This window comes from Acipenser ruthenus, chromosome 15, assembly GCF_902713425.1.
Source record: "Acipenser ruthenus chromosome 15, fAciRut3.2 maternal haplotype, whole genome shotgun sequence".
NCBI lineage: Eukaryota > Metazoa > Chordata > Actinopteri > Acipenseriformes > Acipenseridae > Acipenser > Acipenser ruthenus.
In genome coordinates, this window is record NC_081203.1 from 2,131,490 (window position 1) to 2,156,534 (window position 25,045).

Genomic DNA, 25,045 nt, shown 5'->3' on the forward strand with positions numbered 1-25,045 from the left:
ACCCATTCCTCCCCGCTCAGCCTCCATCTATTGGACTTCAACCAGCAGTCTTTATTTTCTCGTTTGTGAATACAGCAGTGCTAGGCTCGCTTTCCAAAACCCGTTCTGTACCAAAGCATCAGACCAGTTTGTATAGCGAGTAGACGGCATTTACACTGCATTGCCTCGTGCTACCAGATGGGGGCAGTATTATCAGGGTGCTAAAACCTCGTGCCTCTATGAATGTATGTGTCTCTTTTGCGTACGTGCGTTTGCAATGCGTGTCTATGTTTCCGTGCCCACGGCGTGTTGGTGTTTCCCCTCGTGTTCCTGGCTGCTTGTTTTATACAGCCTGGTGTTTGTGTTCTGCGTTATCTCTCTCTCTCTCTCTCTCATTGCTGTGTGTTCCGCATGCCTGTTCTCTTGGTATTTGAGAATGTGAAATGTGTTTGAGAGAGCTGTGAGCGATCCTGTCTCCCAGTCCGGGTCTCTACTGCTTTGGGATCCCCACAGGTTGCTCAAGGTGGTCCCTGGGGAAATCCTGGAAACCTCTCTTTTTGGAAAACAAGATCTCAGTCTGGGATTACTAGTAGATGTAACACAAATGATAGAACCAGCGATAAAATATATTTATATATATAATGTGAAATGAGAATGTGTGTGTGTGAGAGCGAGATTGTGTGTATGTGTGAGACTGTGATTGTATGTATGTTTGTATGTATGTATGTATGTATGTGGTTGGCCATCTCTCTCTCTCACTCTCTCTCTCTCTCTCTCTCTCTCTCTCTCTCTCTCTCTCTCTCTCTATCTGCCCCTCAATCTCCAGCCTGCCTGTTTAGTCTGTGCTCTCTGGCTCCACGCTGCTTATCAGCGCTCTCGTTTGCTCACTCACTCGTTTCAGAATCACACACAGCAGATAGCCGGCCTGTGTGGGCAGGCAAGTGGGCTCAGCACAAGGGGCTCCGGGTTCAAGGCTCGACATGGAGGGGAGCAGACCACACCTGGGGGGGGCCCCTCACAGAACAGCAGATCTACAGCGTGACACACAACATGTACTTGTGGTCAAATACCAAAATATTACAGAGAAATTCAGTGAAGTTAGAAAGGTAAAAAACAAACATCTTTTCCTTTAGAATTGTGAAATGAATGATTAAATTTAGGCTGTTTTAAGGGAGTACATGTGAAAGATTTTGGGATAAATTCTCAAAGCTCCAAGCAAATTAATTTTTTTCAGAGAGGATAAACGCCCAATAAAGTTACCAATCCAGATATATAAACAACTTGTAACTTAGGAACTCGTACCTCATCTTTTCATTTGTTTCTCTTTCGTTTCAGAATTTCGAGTAAATAGCTTTGAGAATCCGGCGCTTGGTTTCATTATTATTTATTTCTTAGCAGACGCCCTTATCCAGGGCGACTTACAATAGTTACAAGATATCACATTATTTTTACATACAATTACATTGTTTTTTTAAACATTATTTTTTACATACAATTACCCATTTATACAGTGGGTTTTTTACTGGAGCAATCTAGGTAAAGTACCTTGCTCAAGGGTACAGAAGCAGGGTCCCCCACCTGGGATTGAACCTATGACCCTCCGGTCAAGAGTCCAGAGCCCTAACCACTACTCCACGAAGAGGGTTCGAGGCAGACCGCTTTTAAAGGGGGTCCTGGTTTAGAATAAGCCTGAGATTGAGTTTTGGATTGGAGAGGGGAGGGGAGAGGGTACCCAAGTAAACCTAATGAGCTGCTTTTTATTAGTTGTTAAATGCAGTGCCGTGTGCCTTCGCGCCGGGACGCGCAGTCCAGTGTAAAATGATATTTAATGGGGATCATTTTCCTGGCTGGAAGTTAAAGAGAGGAATATAAATTCCAGTCCTAACGAACCCTGCGTGCCCTGGGCTGGCCGCTTCCCCTGTCCGCTCTGGCAGCGTGTCTTAAACCCACGTTGTCTTAGCACACCAGCGAGAGAGCGCCTAGCTTAGTGACGTACAGTATAACATGCGGAGGCTTAATACTGCACACTTCCAGATAAGCCAGGATACCATCGCACTCGCAGTGCATTGCCATCGTAGTGCCACTGTGTGCATTGCCACTGAGGATCTCTTGGTTACGGCTAGGGCAGGGTCCTGACGTTGGTTTTTATAGCCGTCCTGTATTTATATAGCACTGTACATGAAAAGGGTATATTAAAAAGAAAATCTGCTAAATTTCATCCTGCGTCAGCCAGCCACTACATTCGGTGCGTGAGGCTGGGATGAAATCTATTGCAAGAACAAACATGGTGGCATTTGCATTCGGGACGCACAAACGATAACATTTAAACAAGGTCAGGACAGGTGCTGAACGCAGAATCGGATACGCGACAGAGGCAGCCGCTGATATCCCTGTTCCGTAAAGAGAGGCCGTGATCCCCGGGCCCCTGCGCGTGTGTGCGTGCGTGCATGCGTGTGTGTGTGTGTGTGTGTGTGCCCCGTCCTGACCCCCCTGCTGTCTGTCTCTCTCGCTGCTCTCTGCTGCTACAGCACATGATAAGTGGTGGTCCTGTAACCTTCCCTGACAACGCAGCAGCAAGCAGGAAATGTCAGGGCAAGAGCCAGGGCAGGATCAGCCAGAAACCTTTCAGAGCTGCCCCTCGCTCCGCTATCAGCCCCCCACAGCTGCAGACACAGACAATAGCCTCAGGATGGGAGATGAGGGGGGGGGGGGGGGGTGGATGGAAATCTATCTACACAGCAGTGTGTATCAGAACACCTCAAGATGTGTCATTTATATCCTTTATATACCTGCCTGCAGGAAAACCTCTGGCTGTGAGAATTTCAATTTTCAGTCTGTAATCCGTGATATAGAAACGATAGGCACTCCTGTGTGAAAATGTTAGACCGCTTTGTGCTTTATTTAAGCATCTTAAACAACTTCTGAAAAAGTCTTTAGAAGCTTTTTTGCCGTGTGTGGCTGTGTGTTCCTCTTGCTATTTGAAGTGAATTGCATGGCCTGTTAAAGGCATGGGGTTTGCCTGAGTGCTCGTGAGGTTGAAGCTCTTGTGTCTGTGTGACGGCAGCTGAAGCAGGCTCATCCCTCGCCTGTTTCCTGTTTTTGAGAGGCAGAAGCACTGCATGCTTCAAACAGTAACGGTTTGTAGCTCTTTAACAGAAGCTTACTCCAGGGTTATATTTGATGTAAAGCTTGGCTGGGGTTCTAAGAGGCTCAGAGACGAACCCTGGCTTTGTTATCCATCCCATCATCTACTCCCTGCCCCTCAACTGCTGTGGATGCTGTATCAAACTCAGCAGTACTTGTGTATGCCACTTCCACCTTCATGCAGTTTAATTCCCTTCCACCAGCCCGTCCTCCAGCCAGTCAGGCTGTACCTGCAGTCCCACAGCCCCCCTCTGTCTCTCTCTCTGTGCGGGGGAACTGGGTTATGGTAGAGTGGTTTCTCAGAGATAGGGAACATAGTGAGGTGCGGGTGGGGGAGAGCAGAGAGCCAGCATCCTGTTGTGTCTCTCAGCCTCTCACGGCTGCTGAACTGAACTTTATAAAACGAGCTCAGCGGATAGAGAGAACGAGAGGCAGATAGATACGCAGAGGAAACAGGAAAAGGGGGGGGGTCAAGCCCACGGCCATTGATTTTATTTATTTATATTCATTTAGTGGCTGTGACCTTAAGCAGTCTCATTTTAAGTAGATACGTCTGTATTTAGGTGCGTCTGCTGGGGTTTGTTTTGACTGCAGTACACAAAACTCTGTTTGTTTTCTAGTTCTATTTGAAAATATACATTTAAACTATATCTATAATTTCTGGCAAGTGTAAATGTGTCCAACAGTTTAGTGTACAAAGTAAAGTGATTCTTTGTTTTTCCTGAAATAAACAAGGGTGGGTGTCAAACATTTTTAGTGTCCACAAGCAAATGGATACGAGTTTCTGCTGCAAAATATCCTACAAAATGCAGGATTTCTGTTACGCGGTAACGATGGCGCGGTTATGGTACTTGTGCCACCAGGTGGTGCTAATCACCAAGTGCAAACCCCAGGAGAATAATAATACAAAAAAAAAAACACAACAAACAAATCACACCCTACTGAACTGCTTTCCCCCGGTGCTGCATTCTCTCAGATAGCCTGCCCTGCCAGCCTGCGATACAGCTGCTGGAGAGAGCGAGCGAGAGAGAGAGAGACTGGAGTGCATGCCTGTGCCTAGTCCTGCCCTTCATATAGGCTAGTCATTGTGTGCACCCGGTAACAGCATGGCTCTGGGGTAATTAGAGATTGCATCACACTACCCAACCCCACCGCGTCCTCATAAAAGGCCGTTTTTACTGGCTAATTAGAGGCCCTGGCCCCAACGACATGCAGAAACTTTAATAGGCAATTAGTGATCTTGTGTCTGGGCTGCATGGGAACTGGCGGTGGGGTGCAGGCTTGGGCCCAGGTTCCCAAACGAGAGAGAAAAACAAAAACAAACCCACGCTACACCGCCTCGCGTCCCCTCTCTCCTCTCTCTCTCTCTCTCTCCTCTCTCTCTCTCTCTCTCTCTCTCTCTCTCTTTCTCCTCTCGGCTTTAGGGATGGGCTGAAGGGTTTTTATTTAATTTAAAGGGCAAGTAGCTCAATTTGAGCCAGTGGCAGCTCACTAGATGACGCCGGCTCTTTCTTCTGTAAAGACTTTTTCAGATATAATCTATGTTATATTTGTCTACAGCATGCAGCTAGAACTGAAGAGCAGCTCCTTGAACTCATAATCCATGTATCCTAGAACAGACTTTAAAAACATTGTAATAAGAACCATTGCCAACCTTCGTGAACATCATAAAAAGCTAAGGGGGCAGGGAAAGGTACCTGCTTTGCAATTATTACAGGGCCAGCTGCAGTCTAACTGTGCTACTGCCTGTTCACTGCAGTTTTCAGTTGATGCCAGAATGGGAACACAGGGTTTGTGATTGGGATAGCAGCGGCTCCAGGCTTTTGTGCTAATTGGACGAGTTTCAAGGACAATCCTCCTGTGATTTTTGACTGCATTGTTTTACTGGGCACGCTGCACCAGAGAGACATTTATTTAATTTTTTTAATTCAGGTTTTCAATTAAAACTGCAGAATCTGAACAAGCGTGGCCGTGCAGGTTCGATTTCTGTTAGTCGTTTTGTTTTTCTGTCCCAGGATTTTTTTTGCTGTTTTCGTTTTCGCGCTTCCCTGCAGCCTCTCTGTTTTGTGTAACCTTTTCCCAGATAAAAATCCTTGGAACTTCCTCCCATTTCCCGAAGGAATTTTTTGCGGCAGAGCGAAATATAAAAATGGACCCTTGCACCCCCTTCTCTTTCCAGGAAGACGCGGGACGAGGGAGATGAGAGGGGTTCAAGCGAAGAGGACAGATTCGGAAAGGGTGAGAGGGGCAGGGAGGGAGGGAGGAATAGAGAGGGGGCGAGGAAGGAGAGGAAACCAGGGAAGGGGGGTGGAGAGAGAGAAAGGGAGAGAGGCAGAAGTTTTGAGTGAAAGGGAGAGGGGAGACGAAAGAAGAAGCAATAAGTAGAATTAATTAAGGAGGGGAAAGTGTGAGAGGCCTGTGAAGGTAGAGAGAGCTGATATGAGAGAAAGAAAACACGTGATGGAGGAAATACAAGGAAGGAAGGAAGGCAGGAAGGAAGGAAGGAGAGGGGGAGAAGGAAAGTAAGAAAACTCGTAAAAACAAGGATTGTCGGATCACGGGTAAAAAAAAACAAACAAGATTCTGCCGATTTTAATTGGACGTTTGAAAAACACTTCATTAAGAGTGCAACTCGTTAACAAGGAGAGAGAAGAGGAGGAGGAGAGAAATTTGAAAATGGAGACAGGAATTCCTTCCAAAGGCTCGCCTGTGCAGCTTGTTAGAAAGCTTGTGTTGAAAATGACATCTGTTCCTAATTAAGAGGTGCTAATGAAGGCACGTGTTCCTCTGCTCTCCGCTGAGACAGGACTTGGCAGCCGCGGCGGGGGTGGGGGGGGGGGGGAGGGTGTAGAACTGACACCAGAGTTCTGGAGCCTGAGCTTGTTGTTGAACTCGCAGTAACCTGCACACACAGACGCATCAAATTTAATAGAGATTCTGTGGGACTTAGACGTGTGCATACTTGCCCCCTGTGTATTGGCTGCATGGTGTTTGCTTTACTTACAATAAAACAAAAAAAAAAAAAAAAAAAAACTGGAATTCTAAAGGCCAAACAAATGCAGGCATTCATTTAAATATGAACTATTATTCAAGTGCGGTGACTACAGAAAATTATTTCGCTTTACAGGACAGACTAGAACGATCGCACATTTAACAGTTCTCTGTGACATCATCATTGTTCAGTTGTGTCACAGTCCTAATTTGTTCCCCGTTTTATGATGTCACAATCCTGAAGTTTCTTGTGCTATATTGCCAGGTTCCAGGATGTTGCTTAATTTCCTATTTTGATGACGTCATCAGTGACACTCTGTGTTTTGTGATGTCATGGTGCTCTGTGGCTCCAGCTCGGTGATGTCACAGCTCCGGTTGGCAGATAGTTCAGCTGTAGCTCAGTGCCTGAGGTCCCCGTCTCGCGGCTCCTGGCCTGGTCTCTCCGAGCAGCAGGTTTAATTAGAGCGGATTAGCCCAGATTAGCCAGATAATTACCTCCCGTTGGAGCCTGCCGAGGGGCAGAGCCAGCCCTGCTCTGTCTGGATATACAGAGAGCAAAATATCAGCATACGCAAACACGGGATAGCAATGCTTCAAATTCGCCTTCAGCACAATGGATGAGTCAATGCACTGTCAGCACCTTGTAAAAGACAGGCACACTGGGATGCATTAGAGGCAGGATTGCCCTGCTGCACCTTGTCTTATTGTGCAGAAGTATCCCAAGACCTGTCTCTCACCACAACAGTGAAGCAGTTTTTCTGCATTATATATATATATATATATATATATATATATATATATATATATATATATAATATACTGTTTTACAAAACAGAAGAGTCCAGAATTTCCAGGGACCCCCTAAGCAACCTTTGCAGATCCCCAAAGCTCCCCGGACCACAGTTTGAGGACCCCTGCTCTACACAGCTCTTTGCAGAAGTTAGTAAACCCGAGTAATTTCTGATGAACCTGGAGTGAGGGGTGACAAAATACCTTCTTTTAATGTCAACGAATGTCCTCAGAATGCCCTGTGTGTTGTGCAGGTCAGCCCCACACCTGTTGCAGCCAGTAACCTGTGCAAACAGGAGCCCGTAGCTCAGCAAACACCCCTCACTTTGATCTAGCGCTCCGGTCATCACAGCTCTTATCAGTTTTAATTAGCTCCCTGGGTCCAGCACAGCCTGTCTGTCAGGCAGGGAGGGAGGGAGCAGGATGGGCAGCCTAACACCTCCTTTAATTGAGGAGATTTACACCCTGAACCAAAACACAACATGTCGAAAGAGACAAATGCTCTTTTTAAAGGGCTGGTGAGCAAACCCCCCTGACCTTCTCTGACCTTCTCACTGCCCGCGTGCTGGATCATAGGGTTCTGCTCCAGGAGACCCATACCTGTCAGTGTGTCCGTGTGACTGGGACTCTGCGTGCATACAGTGTTTCTGTGTATGTCAATGTGTGTGCATGTGTTGGTGCGTCTAGCCCTGGGAACACGGAGTGGAAGTTTCAGGAGACTGGGTTTCAGGTCATTGCACGACACACCAGGGGAGACTTGTGGTGCCATTTCAGCCAAGCTTGATACAGCAAAGCTGCTTCAAACTAGGTCTCCTGGAACCAGATTTCAAACCACTGTTCCTGAAAAAGTGGCTTTGTGTTCCCTGGGCTTTGTGTCTGTGTGTCAGTGGGGTAGTTTGTTGCTGTGTCAGTTTTTGTGCGACTTTTTCAGGAACAGCGGCTTGAAACCTGGCTCCAGGAGACCTAGTTTGAGGTTGCTGTATCAAACCCCAAGTCTCCCCTGGTGTGCCGTGTAGTGGTCTGAAACCTAGTCTCCTGAAACCAAGTTCCAAGCTACAAAGTGGCTTCGTGTTCCCTCGTCTTGAGTGTACACACACAGAAATGAGTGCGTGCGTGTGTGCGTGTGCGTGTACCTTTTCCGAGTGCCTGTTGTAATGTGCGGTTGGCGTGTATCACTCTCCAGGTCAGTTTCTCTGTGTTTTGGGGACAGGTTGCAAGTCTCTTGGTGATGGATCGAGTTTTCGTTTTGCTTGTGACAGCTTTGGCTGCTCTTTCCCTCCACATAATTTCCTGTTTTTTGCTGTAATTACGGGGAAAAAAAAAAAAAAATCTGGAATCTGTTTGAAAAATAAATAAAAAAAAGATGCGACACACATAATTGCCGGCGTTGCAGTACATTCAGCCCTAACTTAAGTGGTTGTTAATTTAATATGCAAATTGGAGTGTTGTCAATGTGAATGTATTTTTAATTAAAAACGTGTTGCCTGAGAGTGGGGAGGGATTCTGGTCTCAAATGGGGGGGGGGGGGGGTGCTGTGAAAAAGTCAGTTAGATAATCAGCTGCAGTCTGCATTGCTGGGTTTTCTACAGAGTTTACAGGTTCTACAGGGAATCCGAATGATGTGTTTAGTATCGTATGGTAATGTCGCGGTTTTTCCCATGAAAACTATGCATTTCCCGTAGCTTCCCACGGTTTTGCAGTTTAATATCCTTCATCATTTTTCACAGAGCTTACCCTGTGCTTTACCATTCGCTCCCCGCGCCGCATTACGCTTTAGGAAATGCTAAAAGAAACAAAAATTCCATGACAAGTTTCCACTGGAAGCCCCTTTCACTGTCTTCAAAACTTGATTGCACTTTGCTATACTCTGGTCAGCTTTTATGAGAACTACTCTTGGATGTGACATACCAACAGTATCGCAATTGACCAGCCAGCACACTGCAGTGCCAGGCTGCCATATCGCTGCCGGACAGACAGTGGGGTGCTACCGTATGGGGTGGGGGTGCAGTGCTCCGAACCCACTGCCATCGTCGTGATCTGCTAGCCTGGCTTCCTCATGGTAACACACTGCAGCCATGGTTGTGAAATGGCAGCACAGAACTACAGTGCAGTGGTCACACCAGCACAGTAATGCTTCTGGAGCAGGGCTCACACAGCCCTGTGCATCCTGAAAGAAAGCACTGTGGCTGATCCTATCGCAGTCCCGTCTGACCACCGATTCTCTTGTAGCTTTTTGTCTTTCGTAACCCCCAATTTCCAGTGGGGGGGTGCAGACTCCAGGTTGGCACACAAGATCTGCACTAATTAATTTCATTAGAGCGCCAGGGCTGTTGGAAACAGAGATGTGTGTGTGTGGTTATTGTGAGATTGGAGGGGGGAAGGCGGGGTTGGATATGAGAGGCGCAAAGTTATGCCAGAAACTCTCAATGTTGCTAATTCATTTACAGATTTAATTAGATGGATGGAGCCCTTGCAGTTATTAAAAAAAAAAAAATTTGTTGCCAGCGTTACAGCACTTTTTAATTATGGTCCTGGGCACCAGATCCCTACATGCTGACGTCTGGGGAACTAGTTAATTAAAATCCTCATTATTTTACTTTTAATTAGTTCCCCCCTCTTTTGTTTCCTCTCGCCATATGGCTGTGTTCCATGGTCAAATTAACTTAATTAAGCTAATTAAGCTGATCAGTTTAATTATTCAAAGCGTTCTGATTGGGTAGGGAGGTAGTTTTTTTTTGTTTTTGTTTTTTTTTTACTAGTTCAGTCGTGCGGTTCTCTCTCTCTCTCTCTCTCTCTCTCTCTCTCTCTCTCTCTCTCTCTCTCTCTCTCTCTCTCTCTCTCTCTCTCTCTCTCTCTCTCTCTCTCCTGTCATTTAGATGGCTGGTTCTCGATTTGTTTTCTGCTCTGTCTGTCTGTCTCTGTCTGTTTGTCCGCCTCTGTTTGTTTGGATTCCAGTTCAGGTCAATGTGATGTTTGCAAGTGATCAATTAAAAACACAAAAGAGAAAAAGATAAATGCTTAAACCTAAGACTCCTACATCTTTGGGAGGCGATTTTACAATTTATTTTTTTTCCATAACAATTCTAGGAAAAATCTTGCTGTTCGTGCATAAGAAGTCTGGATCTTTTACTGAGCGAACCCATTTTAATGATCTTCTATAACTGATTTCTCCCAATGCTGCTCCTTCTCTGTGCGTCATTCTGTGACCATGATGAATGCGCATGCTGGCCGTCCACTAGAATTGGTCTGGTTCGTTTGCAAAGCCTGTACTTCATCCCTGCAATGCCCAGTTACACAAACAGCATTCATGTTCAGTGCCTCGAAGTTGTAGATCTGCCCGACAGCAAGTAATGCTTTGCATATGAAAATCAGAACGTGTTGAGGCTGGATTTCAAATAAACAAGATACAAGTCTTGGGTGGCATGTTGCAATTTCAAATGGGCATTGCAGGGTTAATAGCATGGGGGGGGGGGGGGGGCGGGCTCCTTTGTGCCGGACAAAAAAAAAAAAAAAATTGTTACAAAAAATAACTTTGTCTACATAACACAGACAATGAATTGAATGGCAAAAGCGAGTTGTGACGATATATTTGAGGATGCGACACCTAGGAGTAGGAAAATAAAAAAATTAAAAACAATTGCCTCTCAAAAGCCAACAAAAACGAGCTCTCTCAACAACCACAGCGAATCAAGGTCAGGACATTAGGGTTTAGAAACAAACATGCTATCCCTCTTCCTTGCTTACAGATTAACTACGGCTTCCCTCTTCCTTGCTTACAGATTAACTACGGCTTCTGGTGTTGTCAAGATCACTAATGAGTTTGTGTTTAAAATCAGCTCTAACCAGAAAAAAAACCACTGAAACAAGTTGTGCAGGATGCCAGTATAACTTTTTAAAACCCACGTGAATCCAGGGCGAGGATTTCAAGTTTTGGAACCTGTTTTGTTGAACTTTTAGAGAAACTTAAAAAAAAAAAAAATGGCTGGAGGAAACGCTTTGGTATTGTTTGGCAGTGTGACTCAGGTTCGAGGCACTGCTTTGTCAGGTCACTGTAGCCAGAATTCCCAGACTGGTACAGTCCCTGGCTAACTCGAAATAGCAGAAGAGGAGGCTTTCAGGGCTGCCCACTTTTGTGAAATCGGTCAGCAAGGTGATCACAGGAGGGGAACCATTTGAAATGCTGTTGGCTCCACAGTCCTGGGGATTGTATCGGCTTGTAAAGGATTGCAGAAGTTGAGCAGGTGGAGAGAGGCACGGTAGGGACTGATGTGACAGATAGGAAGCCTTATGATAAACCCATACAGGTAAAAGCATGTGCAATGTTCAGTATGCCATTTATGGGGATAGAGTGGAGGCGCCCATATGTATGCCACACTTTTACATTGACCTCACTTACCACTTTCTCAACGGCGATGGAAACTTGGTCAGGATATTTCTCTACCCAAAAGTTAATGAGAGTTTCGGAATGTGGGCTGCATGGTGGAATCTGGCCGTCTGTCAGTGAATGCGGGTTTCCATGATACCGATAGCTTTGATTTTATATTTACAGCCATGGCAACAGGGGATTTCTAGTTCTGTATTGTATTTTGCACAGTTCCCCAGAACACGCTCAACTTGTCAGATGCCACCTGTTTTCAAAGACCAGGTGCCTGCAGAATGGGTTTCATTACTGAAGACTGCGCATTAATTGAAAGCCCTTGTAAAAGAGCAGCTGTGGAAGGAGACCCAGACCTCGTATTAAGGTGGTGCAGCCTGGAGCAGACGTCTAGCACAGACCCAGCTGCAGGAGCCTAGCGAGCGGGGGGAAGGCGCTGTGCTGTCGACTGCAAAGTGAGTGTGTTCCATGCAAACACGTGCCAGGGTCATAGTCATGGGATGCTGGAACATATCTCAGAATCATCTCCGGTAGTGCTGCACCCAGTGGTGGTGTGGCAAAACTGTTCCTTAAACCGAAGAAAAGTTACGAACGAGAGGAGGCCGGCCGGCTCTCGAAGGATCCCAGTGACTCGGCAGCAACAACGTGGCTTGGAAACTCGTCCCATGCACTCACCACGCTGTGCAAAAAAACATCACCTTCTCCCCTCTGCCCTGAGTCTGCCTCCACTCAATTTCCAGCTGTGTCCTGTGGGCCTGGTCTCAGCGGTTGAACCTGTGCTTTTTTTAAAATCTGCCCTAACCCTTCCTTGTTGCAAGCTAAATAGATGCAGTTCCTTCAGCCTGTCCACCTACCTCCCTGCTCTGTCTAACACCTACCTTTCAGTCCTGAGACCAGTCTGGGTGTTGCTCCTCGCTAGACTCTCTCCAGAGCGGCAATGCTCTTTTCTGTAAGCACCCAAGAGTGCGGTCTCACCAGTGCATTGTGCAACCTCATCATAATCGTAACCTGGCTTGAACTTTTTGTTTCCTGAAATGCTGTGTGTTGGTATAGCTGACACCCACAGGGTGTCCCAGGACGGAGTGGGTTGAAGGGTGCAGCAGGGGAGGGGCGGTGTTAAAAATATCCCTTTCCTTCACACGGCGTGAGGTAAGGAAGCCTGAGGCAGTTGCACTCATTTGCATGTGTTAATTTGATTAATTAGGGAGCATCAAATATTCCGTGACAGGAGCTGTGGATGGATGTAACTGTAAACTTTTCGATTGAGCTATAAAGCCTGTAGCTGAGAAGCCATTTGTGAGACCCCGCTAATTGGCAATTGAATATGCTCAGCTAATTAGCAATATGCAGATGAGGCTTTGATTGGTTTCGAATGCGAAGTGTAACATGCAGGGCTATGGGATTCGGGTTGTAAAAAAAAAAAAAAAAAAAAAAAAATGCTTATCAAGATATGAAGATAATTGCAATTATGATCATTTGCATACATTAATGAGTGCGCCCAGTACTTTTCTAAATGTTAAATGTGGAATAATTGAGGGAACTGCAACACCTATCTGAACAAACGCCTCTCCACGCGGGAGCACGTCCAGGTGAACGCTGTTGTGTTAAATCTATATATCTCTCCCCTTCAGTCGCTGTGTGTTTAATTGTACCAGGTTAAGTGTCCTATCTGTGAATCTGTTATGCTTTTTTTTTTTTTTTTTTTTGAAGTTAGGGTGCAGGGTTTTCAGTCTGGTAAAAACCTGGTCCATGCTCTTGCATGAGGTTTCATCAAATGACATTGCGCTGATCCAGATCTCTAATGGTGACTGGAGTTCTGTTTTAACACAGTAAGATGACCCGCTTCAATGAGGCAGTGCAGAACAGCTCAATCTCACAGAGTCCTGCCTTGTGGTGGTACTTTGTTTTATTGTGCTTCCTACCTGATTTTTGTTAACTAAAGCATGACAGCTCATGTTTTTTGTATGACACATTGATATACATAGAAACCTTAATCAACGTGGCTCTGTCTGTCACTTATTCTGGGCTTGCACAGGGTTACAGTATCCATACATTACATATATATACACACACACACACACACACTAGTTGTCCTTTTTCTGCCAGTACTAAAATAAACTTGACTGTTAGCAACTGGAATGGAAGAATGTAAAACTCTTTCAGAGCTGCCAGCATGTGTCTCTCAGGTTGAAGAGATGGCATTGCTTTATTTTAAGTCGCCCTGGATAAGGGCGTCTGCTAAGAAATAAATAATAATTTTGCAATGGAAACTTATCTTAGTTTGAGACAGTGAGCGTCCGAACGCTTAAACCTTTTCAGCACCAGGCACTTCTGCAAAGACTGGTTCCACAGACCCTGATCAGCGCTAATCCTGGCCAGCCTTTCTGAAGGGAGCAGTAAGTAGTTCTGTGAAACCAGCCTTGACGACTTGCAGAAGATAGCATTTCACTCTTCTTGTCCACCTTAATACATATCCGGGGGGCAGCTAGGAGTGAGGACCAGGAGTACTTGCACAGGCCACGCTTTTTACAATAATGTTTTCATTTTAATAAAGTAACATTTTTTATTACTATTATTTCAATTCCACTTGGAAAATGGATTCTACACGATGACAATAAAATTCTACAATAGAATGCACAATACTTTAAAAAATATTTACAGAAATATTTTTTTCTTTTAAAATTTGCTCTTAACACACAGAGAACACCCAAGTGTTTGCGTTTTTTTTTTTCCCCCAGGCACAGTTTTGCATGGAGCGTTACAGGTGGCAGGATGGGTTTAACGGAGACCGCAGATGTGGGGAGGATAAAGAGAGTTTGGGGAACCCCTGCACCCGCCCTGGCTCTCGTGTGTTCATCCCTCCACTATCAGGGTGATGGAGGAACGGCACAGCAGTGAGAGTGGACCACGCATCTTACATGAAGACTTCACACCTGCTTGAATGAAATGAGCTGCTGCTGGGAGGAGACGGGGAGCAGCTTGAAATGAACACGCAGGACTGACAGCAGGGGAGTCGTTATGCTGGGCAGGGCGCGTTCCAGGAGAAGGAGCTCAGGGTCTGTCAGAGTTCAGGTCACTGTCCGAAGCAGCGGGATCCAGACCGGCCGTCGGACTGGTGGTGTGAACAGGTGTGGACCAGCCCAGCCCGTCACCCCTCCCTTCCTGCTGCGAGATCACTGTCCTGCGTTTCCAAAGAGGATTCCTCTTCTGGGGAGCCGGTGTTTCTCCCCAAAACTGTGACGCAAGTATTTCTTTCAAGCCGATTCATATATATTTTTTAGTTTTTGTCTTTATTTTTTTAAATTTCAAAAATAAATTTATTGCGGTCCAGTGACAAAGCGATGAGAGAACGACAAGAAAAAAAAAAAGAAAGAAAGAAGAGAGAGAGAGAGAGAGAGAGAGAGAGAGACTTGACACAGGGGGACAAAAAGGCACAAAGGCACAGACCTCTCCAGCTCTTCAACACACCTGCAAAAACAAATGAAACGCATTTACCACTCGGCTCCTTTCCAGTGGATTAGTCCACCGACCTGGTAAGTCAAAGCTAAGACAGCAGTCAGAATAGATTGTAAATGACTGTACTGCTCCTCCTACAAGATGAGTTTTAAAGTGTTACACGTTCTCATCAGCTAGCAAAGCGCTGGAGCAGCATTGTAACAGAGACGCTACATAGACACACACACACACACACAGAGCCTTCAGTGTAGGACTTTGCATGGACCTCCCACATGGTGCAGACTCACTATTCCAAAACAGAGGGGAAAACTGAAGTGCTTAACATAAATCCTGTCAGCACTATAAACCAGGTCTCGCACCCCCCTCCTGGAAGCACGGTGAACGAGCCCGCTCGCACACTCTCTCTCTTTCTCTCTCTGGGTACCTTCTGGTCGGGCAGCATGGTGCTGCTCTGCAGTGCTGGGAGGTGGCTGTTCAGCAGGGCTGCACTGGGCCGATCGTGCTCACAGAAGATGGTTCCGTTGACGTAGTGGAACCGGTCCCCCGGGACCAGCCTGTTCCTGCACGTGGCGCACGTGAAACACTGTGGGAGAGAGCGGGGACGGGACACTGCGTTACCCTGGACGCTGGGGATCGGGCCACGCTGTGATCTGCAGCACCTCAAAAGCTGGGTGCTCACAACACAGCTGGAACCCATTTAAAATCTTATTGATTTAATAGAATATACAATATCAGAAGTTGAATAACATTAACCATATGGATCAGGAATCCCTTTTGATAAAAGGTATTTTATTTAAAAACGTACACACTAGGGTTATACAGAGAGGTATATACTGTACTCTCAATTGGGTTCTTTCATATTCTTTGATGGTTTTAATCTGGGAACTTAGTTTTTTTCATCATGCAGTAATAACAGCAGAGAGGTAAGGAGACAGACCTTGAGGTGGTAGACGTTGCCCTGTGCCCTCATCACCATCTCACTGGCCGGGATGGACTGACCACAAGCACTGCACGCTCCGCTGTGTCCGAATAACCTGTAGGGGAACAGGACGAGAGTCACTCTCCATCACACGCCATCACTCCGTTACATGAAGGGAGTATTACAGGTCTTACTGCAATACAATAAAGGGGACGCTGGCTATTACTGGGGCTGGTAATTGCCTCTCTTAAACCCGTCTCTCAATGTAATGAAATTGTGATCTTAGTTCAAACAGTAATTTAGTAACGGACGCCAGAGAGGAGAGAGGAAACACTGTTCTCACTAATTAATGTTTGTCCTTTTAATCCGACTCAAAAACGTCAACGGAGAGCAATTTAAAATGAAGCCGTACCCTTTTGATCAAATATATTCTACATATTTAATACACAGTCATTTACATATACACTATATAGATCTATGTACACACACAGCTTGGGGCTTCAGCAATTCAATTCCACCAGCAAGATGAGAATGCATTTACAAGGGGGTCCTGGAAGACAGAGGCAGCAACACATGCAAATTATTCCCTAAAATCGAATGCAGGTCAGGTTATTGGTGATAATCAAAGCACCTTCAGACTTCAAATAAAACTCAAAGCATGTATGGGATTATTATTACTCATAGTAATATATTACATGTATTAGAGATTCTGCGATTTCTCATCACAGATCAAATACAGAACAGCTTTAGTCTAGCAGCTTGCTAAGTGAGGTTTCAGACAGTCAGCCAGGGCAGTTCATCCAAATCTTCCTCGTCATGGCTTTGCAAGCCTCAATTAAAACAAGCACCATTCAATCCGTGTGTTGTTGCATCTCTACAAACAGACGACGGTGCTCAGAGTTCAGATGCCCACACTCTGCAAGGTTAAATAAATATAAAGGGCTTTTTACCTCCTCAGCAGCACACACGCTGCACAGAGGCTGGAGTAAAAGGTAGCAGCCGTCTGCATTGACAGAGCAGGGCCTCCCCCTGGAGATGTACTATCTTCAACACTTGCACTGTTAGAGAACGCTGGATACGTGGCCTTCAAAAGGGACTGGTTGGTTAAAATTACTGTTATAAAACACAGATCTGTCAAACCGACATCCGATCCTCGCCCAGAACCCGCCCCGTGCTTTAAAAAAGATAATATTTCGGAGGCTTTGAACTCTTGCCTGTCCCACACACTTCAACATAATGCATTCCAAGGGGGAGTACATCTGCCTTTGTTTAAAAACTCTTCTATACACACACACTTGACTTAAGCAGTAGATTCAAATCAATCGAAACGAAGCATCGAACCGCAGCCACGTCGAGGCTGCTTTTAAACAGACACGTCTCGAGCGTCTAGTGGTCCTGCAGTCTTGCCTTGCTCAATCTCTCATTCGAGTCCCCTGGCTTCCTCCGTCTCTCACACCCACTTTATACACAGACACTGAAACAAACACACCCAAGCAAACAGCAGCTCTCCATTGGGACGCCCACCTGTGCCTACACTGTAGCCCTGCCCGACACACCCTGTCTGTCTGTGTGCAAGTGGCGGGACACACACACACACACACACACTCCCCTCCCCCACAACTCTACTAAGCGTATTATTTAAATGATCATTAGAGCCTGGAGCGCGATGTTAAATAAACTGTTCCACACTTATCGCTGCATGAACGACTCCTGTTAGTAAACCCGAAGGAGACTCTGCTGTGAATTATTCATGCTTTGACAAGTGTCGATCAGATCAGAACAGATTTACCAGAGGCCTGATTCTTCAATCCCCTGGCATCTGGTCACTGCAATAATATAAAAGGCTAGTAAAAAAGGCTAGTAAAAAAGGCTAGTGCCCCCCCCCCCCCCCCCGTACCGTATGTAGTCGTTCCTGCAGAGGATCATGCCTCCCTTGCTGTAGCAGGAGGTGCCGATCTCGCCGAGCTGAGCCTGGCAGCAGGAGCACTTGAGGCAGCGCGTGTGCCAGTAGCGCTCCATGGAGTAGAGCAGAAAGCGGTCAGCGATCTTCCCCCCGCAGCCCGCGCAGGACTTGGGGGGAGAGCCCCCGCCGGCCACAGCCACCGCCTGGGACTCCGCGGAGCGATTATTCACCATGTCACGGGCTGCAGGGAGAGAGGGGAGAGAGTTAGTGTGGATCCACTACAATTTTACTGATTCACTTTTTTTTTTTTTTTTTAAGCATCTAAAATGTTAGATTTTTTTTCCTCTCCCACTCACTAAAAATAATAAGCACCCCCATTTGTTTTCTTTCTAGGCACAGAGAAACTCTTTCACATAACCTTTTCCCTCTCTGTCCCAAGCAGGCACGTTGGAGTAATTACTTACTCAGTGTTCCTATTAAAAAGAATTGGAGAGAAAGAAAAACAGCCTGGGGAGCCTGCGGAGAGCAATCAACCATCATTTGTAATTAGATCCCCATTCTCTCTCTCTCTCGCCAAACTCCAAAAACACATTAACCCCTTCAGTCCAGCCCCAGCTGCACCCTTTCTCAGACCCAGAAACTAGGCACAGGGTGCAGGGAGCTTACAGACTTGAAATAGACTGAGTTCAGAACAGTAATTGTAGATTTAGCTCAACGCAGTCATTTAAAAACCTGCGTTAAGATTTTGTAAACAAGCCTCAAAAGCTCCAACTTTTTTGGAAGCTCTTTGAAACTGTGCTCACAAGCGATTTCTATACAAATCTGTGCTTTTGGCAAAAGGGAAGTAAATCCGAAGCGGTCAAATTTTAAACCGCTACAGAGCTTTATACAACATCTGTACAGCAGGAAAGCAAAACCGTGAACTTCTTCGTACGGTTAACTGAAACAGCCCTCCCTATGGCCGTCACATCTCTCTACAAGAATAACAAACACTCTCCGCGCAACAGTGATCTGTGTTCCTGGCTGTCCTCCAGGGCAGGCTGGGTTTAATGGTGTGAAGCGGGTAGCGTGCCAAGGGCAGCCTGGGAAAAGTCTGGTTAGAGCTTTCCGATTGGCTGATCCCTGCCCCGGCCGGCCGCTCCAGACCCAAGGGGGTCCGCACAGCGATACCCCCCTCCACCCCCGCACCGTCCTTCCAAGCCCAGCCTGTATTTGCAGAACTTCCCTGCTTTGCCCACGTGTGCACGTGCCAGCAATCCGGGTTAGGCTTGTTTTTCCACTCTGAACTGAAGCATGAAGCTCTTTCCCATCTCTTACAACTGCACTGCGTGGTGCACAAAAGGATTCGCTGGCCGCGTTAGGGTGGAGTGTTTAAAGTAAACTTGGCTCAGAGGGTTTAATAAGAAACGACTTTATGATGGTTGTCGTGGTTCTGGTTTGATTGGTGTTTATCGTGTAAGCACTGAAGACTAGCACTTATTTTGTGTTCCCGTACCCCAGCTCAGGGTGCAGTTCACTGTAATAGAGGAACAGCACGCACTGCGACTCCCATCTGTGCTGTTATTTGATCTGTGCTGTTCTCAGGACGCCTCGACACCACCCCTCTTTGGAAAAGCCAGAGAGAATCCGCCACTCTTCAGCCACAACTTTTATTACTTGATTTTTTATATCCCGGAGAATCTTTTTTTGGGCATCTACAAAAAGCTTAATTTAAAAAACAAACGCACACTGAAAAAAAAGAGAATAAATTAACATCAGGGAAACAGAAGCCATGAAGTCTGACAACGTATCGCTTAAATATTTAATCTGGTCCAATTCGGTATGCAATATGGTGAAGATAGAATACATGTATTTATTTTTAAGAGGAGAACGTTTTCATGCCTGGCAGTAATACAGTGTTTGACTAAATCGAACAAACCTCACCTTTACATGGCAATGTTATAGCTGTCCCTGGCAAATAAAATCTAAATTATTATGAACCTGCATGGTGGGTTTTGAAGAGCCTGACCCTTTAAGAGTTGAGAGCGAGCGAGCGAGGGGATCACTGCAGGGGGAGCTGTGCTGCAAACAGGATGTGCCTCACAGCACTGCCTTGTGCATTTGCATTAGCAGCCACCCTGGAACCTGACATCGATCCTGCAGGCCAGGCCTGGGAACCCCAGGGGCCCGGGGCCCACACTTCCAACCTGGAAACGAACTGCTCCCAGCCTGGGGAGAGGAGGAACGGATGGAACTGCAGGCCAGGCCCAGGCTTAATGCTGCTTCAACAGAGCAGGCCCGCTCCCACGGAGCACAGGAGCTTCCAGCACCACCCAGGAGAAGGGGCTAACCTGGCTTTTACTGCGCCCAAATATTTACTCGCATTCAAAAAAAAAAAAAACACCCAATCAGCTCCTATTGTGAAGCAAGCTCAAGGGCAACAACTACTGCAGTAATACATTGCAAATAAAACAGTCATTAAAAAAATAAACAGTCACAAAACTCCTCCGATAGGGACAGGTCTACTCTTGTTCCGAGTATTATATTGCTTTTATATTCATTTCATCGTAGTGCGATTTGCTTTTGCACTGGGTTCGATGGTGCTTTTTAAAGTGATGCTCTAGCTTGTAAAAGCGACGGATTCCTACCTCCTGGTACACATGCATTTGCACACATGGAGCTGGGGTTAGTTTGGCTGGTGTTGATGGACCCTGGCAGGGTACAAACACTTCTGCTCGGATATGAAACTTGCCCACGTTTCCTCTGCCTGATTGCCAGCAGGTCGCTTTGAGACTTGGGTTCATTAACTGGAGACCAGTAGCTGTGTTAATAAAAAGAAACACACCACAGAGCTGTAAAATCAGCATAGAGATTGCGCTAGTGCAAAAAACATGAGAGCGCAGGTCTCGCTTCTCCAGACAGTTTCTGTTAGGGAGAGGCATGTTCCACCTAAAATTGTCTCTCTCCGCCTCCAGTCCACTCTTCCTCCCCTGCTCAACTCAACTCTGATGCAGACACACCAACCCACACTGTGCATGCCAGCGCTGTGCATGCCAAGCTTTCCTTCCAGTCCAGAGCTTCTTACACGATACACAACGCCAGCAAACCACGCCGAACTGCAGGGATGGAACACTGAAGGGCTGGGCATGAATCGAAAAGCATGAATCACTCGAGTCTGGAGTTCAACAGCGGGTGCATAACGAAGGGGAAATTCAATATTTTTTGGTTTGTTTTTTGCATGCGACTGTGCTGGGAAAAGTGTATTGATTCATTTGTGTGCATGTCCAATAGATCTTAAATAAAGTTACTGTAGATTGTAAACGGAACGGGTTTAACAGCCGATTACTACGGATGTAAAATATGCTGCGATTTTATTCTATTCGTTATTATTCCTATTAACGAGAATGTTTGTTGAAATGTAATAAAAACGTATTTGCACATGTCAAGGGTTTTGGGATAACGGGCAAGTCTTTCCGATGGGAAGGGTACAGGGGAACTGAAGTATGGCAACTGAAGGTTTGGTCAAAGCCTTTGAAAAATTCCTGAATCGCATTGACTGTATAATCGAGCCTTCAAAACAAGCACAATTGTGTGCGCTTGTTTAAAAAGCGCACGCACACTCGGCTATGTAATCTGAATCGAGTTAGATATTTAACGATTATATTTCCGTAGGCATTTGTGTGGGATTAAAAGGATGATTTCAAACTTTAGCCAGTACACTGAAAACATAATGTGTGTGAATACCTGCATAACATGTTAACGTGTTAAAATCTGCATCGATGACACGGAGCGATAATCAAACAGAAATATGGATTGTGCTGACCGGCAACACCATCACTAAAGCAAACTATCCGTGTTGAACAAAAAACACGACGCCCGTAGAAAACTGTAGGATGCAAACCAGCACATATCGGGGTTATTATTTCAAACACAGGCAGCGATTATTGTTTTAAACACGACTTTACACAGTTGTTATTGATAACTTACTGCGTGGCAGCTAACTTGAAGTGTAAGCTACTTTTAAAACACAGGTTGCCAAGAACTGGTTCTGGCTAAATGAATCGAGAATGAGAGAACGGGGAAGGGGGGGTTATTTCCAATTAAAATAAATAGCTCTCATCAAAAGAAACTGTGCTACAGGGCCGACAGAGGAATGACCGGAACACTGGCGTCTGCCCAAATTCTCCGAGCGAACACAGAGGCACGCCGACTCTAATAGCGCGCTTGGGGAGTTCAACTCCAGAGCCGTGCTTTTTAACGAGGATTTTTAATTGTCACACCGAAACCTACACTGAGGTTGGTAACAGGGGCAGCCAGCACCCTAGCAAAGCGAGCCCGGTCGGGATGGGTACAGCTGCTCAGATGAAGTAGATCTGTACAGTACTGTGTATGTGCGTCTATTACTGTATGCTCTCTTTGTAGTACATCAGTCACTCCCAAGGACCTATGCTACAATAAACACAGCCGGAAAAACTGCGGCATGGCGCGGCGTTATTTACAGAACAACTTTTAAAGAGGGGGTATTCATTCACAGACCTAAAAACGACTGTGCTGATCCGGCGTGGTCTCTTTTGAGTGGTTTATTATATCGGGTAGGCTATGTAAGAACAGCAGCACACGATAACCTTTTAAATGCTTACCTTGCTCTGGAGCGGAGACGCGTCTTTTCACAAGAGGTGGTTTAAAATATCCAAAGCGAGTCCCGGACAGACTTTGTGTAGTTTCTTCAATTCAGTGTGACATATAATCAGCTTTGTAATCTGTTAGCAGACCAGCACGGGTGACCGTCTGTGTAGTGTGGGTTTTTATTCAGGATCTCGACGGGGTCCGATAGGGCTGTAAAGAAATGCGCGTTATTAATAAATACGTAAGCTTGCTCTTTTTTTTTTAGTTTTTAAACACTAGACTTTCTCCTCCTATAGATAAGGAGCGTTGGACTCGGATCTGAATCCGCTTAGACCAGAACAGAGCATTAAATACCTCCTTTGTGACGTCAAGAAGGTGCAGCCCCCACAGCCACTGAGGAGTGAGGAGGCGTGGCCCCTGACAGGATGATGGATGGCTATTTAAAGAACTATTGTCCGCCCGTGCCCTCATTAGTGCTCCAGTAATTACTGTCGACGAGTGGTTTCTCAGTGCGACGGGAAAGCAATTCATTTGCCAGTACTGATACTCCCAAAGGAAGCGAGGATCAATTATAGCTTCATTAGTTTACAAGATTGCAATCGCCGCGGGCTCAAAGGCGTGCACCAGAGCAAAACTGTCACCTTTAAAAAAAAAAAAAAAAAAAAAAAAAATAATAATACACTCGAAGTGACATTTTATATAGATACATTATTTTTAAAATTGCATTTTAACCAAACTATGAGTCGTTCATCTATTTACCAATATACAGTATTACTATATAGCGTATCCCTATATCACAGATGCATTTACTTGTACGTGTCACTGGATGAGCCTGCGCGCGCAACACAGCCGTAAAACAATAAGGAACGCGCGCGTGGGTTGTAAGGTTGGGTTCAGCAGTTTGCAAAGCGGCTGTCGGGCGACCTGGCTGTAAAACCGGAGCTTTATTCGACAACAGGGAATGTTGGCATGCCACACGCGCGAGCTGACAAGGGATCCGAACAGCTGTACAGAAGTGACGTCAATCCATTCCATCCGCCGTGCACACCTCGCCACATTTCAATGCTGTGTGGTGTCAGGTGGCTTAACAGTATCACCTGTAAATAATGTCACATTGGAATTAGCCATGCTGTTTAGCCTCATGCGATATTCTGTATCGTCAATAGAGTATTTACTGCCGCACTGAGTTCTCAAAGACTGTAGAGCTATGTATGTCGCTGGCAAAATACCATAGACTCCCGCACAAGAGTGATAAATAGGATGCTCCAAATCAAACTAAACAACGTGCAGGAGGTGTAGCATTATCACGTTTGCATGACAATGGATTTGCATGACGTATTGGTCTGAGCAGTGAAGCATGATGCCACTTATTATTTGATTTCCTGTTATGGCTATAGATAGGCTCTATTAAATCAAACTGTACTATTTGTTCCTTATTCGTGTCCACACTAGCAATATTTATCGAAAGTCAAATCAAGAATGGATATCAATCACCTCACAATGTAAACACATAAATAAATCAAACCATTACAAATATTTCAGACGCCCGGTGTTAAAATGCTTCCACATGATTTAATCACAGGCCCTCCTTTTCAAAAATAAAAACAAGTTAAAGGGAGTTAGTCAAAAGATACATCACGGTCAAACTGGTTAGTGAAGACAATCGGACTAAGAGCAGTTGGACAAGTCCTTCCTTCTGCAGTGCGCGGCGCCCCGGAGTGGAGCAGATCTTTCGCAACCGCAGGCTGCCGATCAGAATGATTTGTTAGGGGGCCTGAGGGCCTGCTTGTCATCACCTTTAGTTATTTACTTATTTATAGCCGTCTCTCTTAAACTAACACTTGGAAAAGGCTTTTAAAAACCGCGTGCCTCCTGAAACAACGGGTTGGGCCGGTATTATTAAATTGGGTAACACTCATTTAAAGCAATTATTATTATTATTATTATTATTATTATTATTATTATTATTATTATTATTATTATTATTATTATTATTATCATCCTATTATTATTAGCTATTAAGGATGAAAGTAATAATTAAAAATGAATCGAGGGTGTGGACATATAACATTGGTAAACTGGTAACGTGTGACGTGGGAAACGGTAAAGACTATTGGGCAATGCATATTCTATTGGCCCCGATTCTCGGAGATTATTTATACCGAGTCGTTATTAGCATTTGTTTTTTTTCAGATCGCAAAGTTACCAAACCAGGAAGACACATCTTGAAGTTTTAATTCCCTGGCGTGTGCGCGAGCAGTCTACCGCGGATTAGTAGTCTATTCATTTTAGAAATGCAACTAGTGGTTTTTTTTTTTTGGTTTGTTTTTTTCTGTGTCCACGTCGGGGCTCCCTGTCACTCCAGGGGTGCATACAGCTCCCCCTCGCGTTCCCACCGGCCCCTTCGCCACATTACGTCATTGATTTTGTGTTTTAATCTGATCTGGGGGGTCTGAGTGTGTCCTGAAAGGCGGGGGCCTCGCTAGAGATACATGTTGACACTTGGTAACTTTTAAATGGATTATTTATAAATATGCAGGAGCCCCGGGCCGGAGCCGGGTTTTGAGGATGTTTTGGTAAGCAGATTCAAAGCACTAGGAAACTCTATTCAGCTCCCCAGAAACGTGCTTTAGCATAACAAGCAACTTCAAACAGGACGCGGGACAAAGACCGCACAAAGGTGGCGTTTGTGTCCTATTGAGACTCGCGTCAGCCGGACCCGTCTGCCTGCCAGCGGCTTGGGACCCCGCGCCATTGTGCAGCTATAGAAACACCAGAGCCGTGGATGTCATTTAGGGGCTGGGCATCTGTCAATTAGACCGCACTTAACATCACCGTGATCCCACTGGCTTCACGTTTCACACCAACCATAAATTACAGGGAG

General features: G+C 45.6%; 1 protein-coding gene and 1 long non-coding RNA gene across 4 annotated transcripts in view; one reads left to right on the plus strand and one right to left on the minus strand.

Annotated features, from left to right (window-relative positions):
* The window catches only part of LOC131697508 (uncharacterized), a 32,200-nt gene extending 19,689 nt beyond the window's left edge, over positions 1-12,511 (plus strand). For both annotated transcript variants that reach the window (XR_009307326.1, XR_009307327.1), the window contains exons 3-4: positions 5,207-5,361; positions 10,683-12,511. This is a non-coding gene — a long non-coding RNA (uncharacterized LOC131697508). The remainder of the gene's footprint in view (positions 1-5,206; positions 5,362-10,682) is intronic.
* A 693-nt stretch (positions 12,512-13,204) lies between these two features.
* On the minus strand, positions 13,205-22,497 carry LOC117421866 (LIM domain transcription factor LMO4-A). Of its 2 annotated transcripts, XM_034036316.3 has the most exons (6): positions 22,176-22,497; positions 20,184-20,356; positions 17,551-17,797; positions 15,672-15,768; positions 15,159-15,317; positions 13,205-14,746 (listed from the first exon to the last, which is right to left on the minus strand). In XM_034036316.3, the coding sequence occupies exons 2-6, from the start codon at positions 20,209-20,211 to the stop codon at positions 14,738-14,740; spliced, it is 540 nt and encodes a 179-aa protein (XP_033892207.1). In that variant the 5' UTR covers positions 20,212-20,356; positions 22,176-22,497; the 3' UTR covers positions 13,205-14,737. The 2 variants fall into 2 exon arrangements, with proteins under 2 accessions (XP_033892207.1, XP_033892208.1); XM_034036317.3 differs by lacking the exon at positions 20,184-20,356.
* Positions 22,498-25,045: the final 2,548 nt, after the last annotated feature.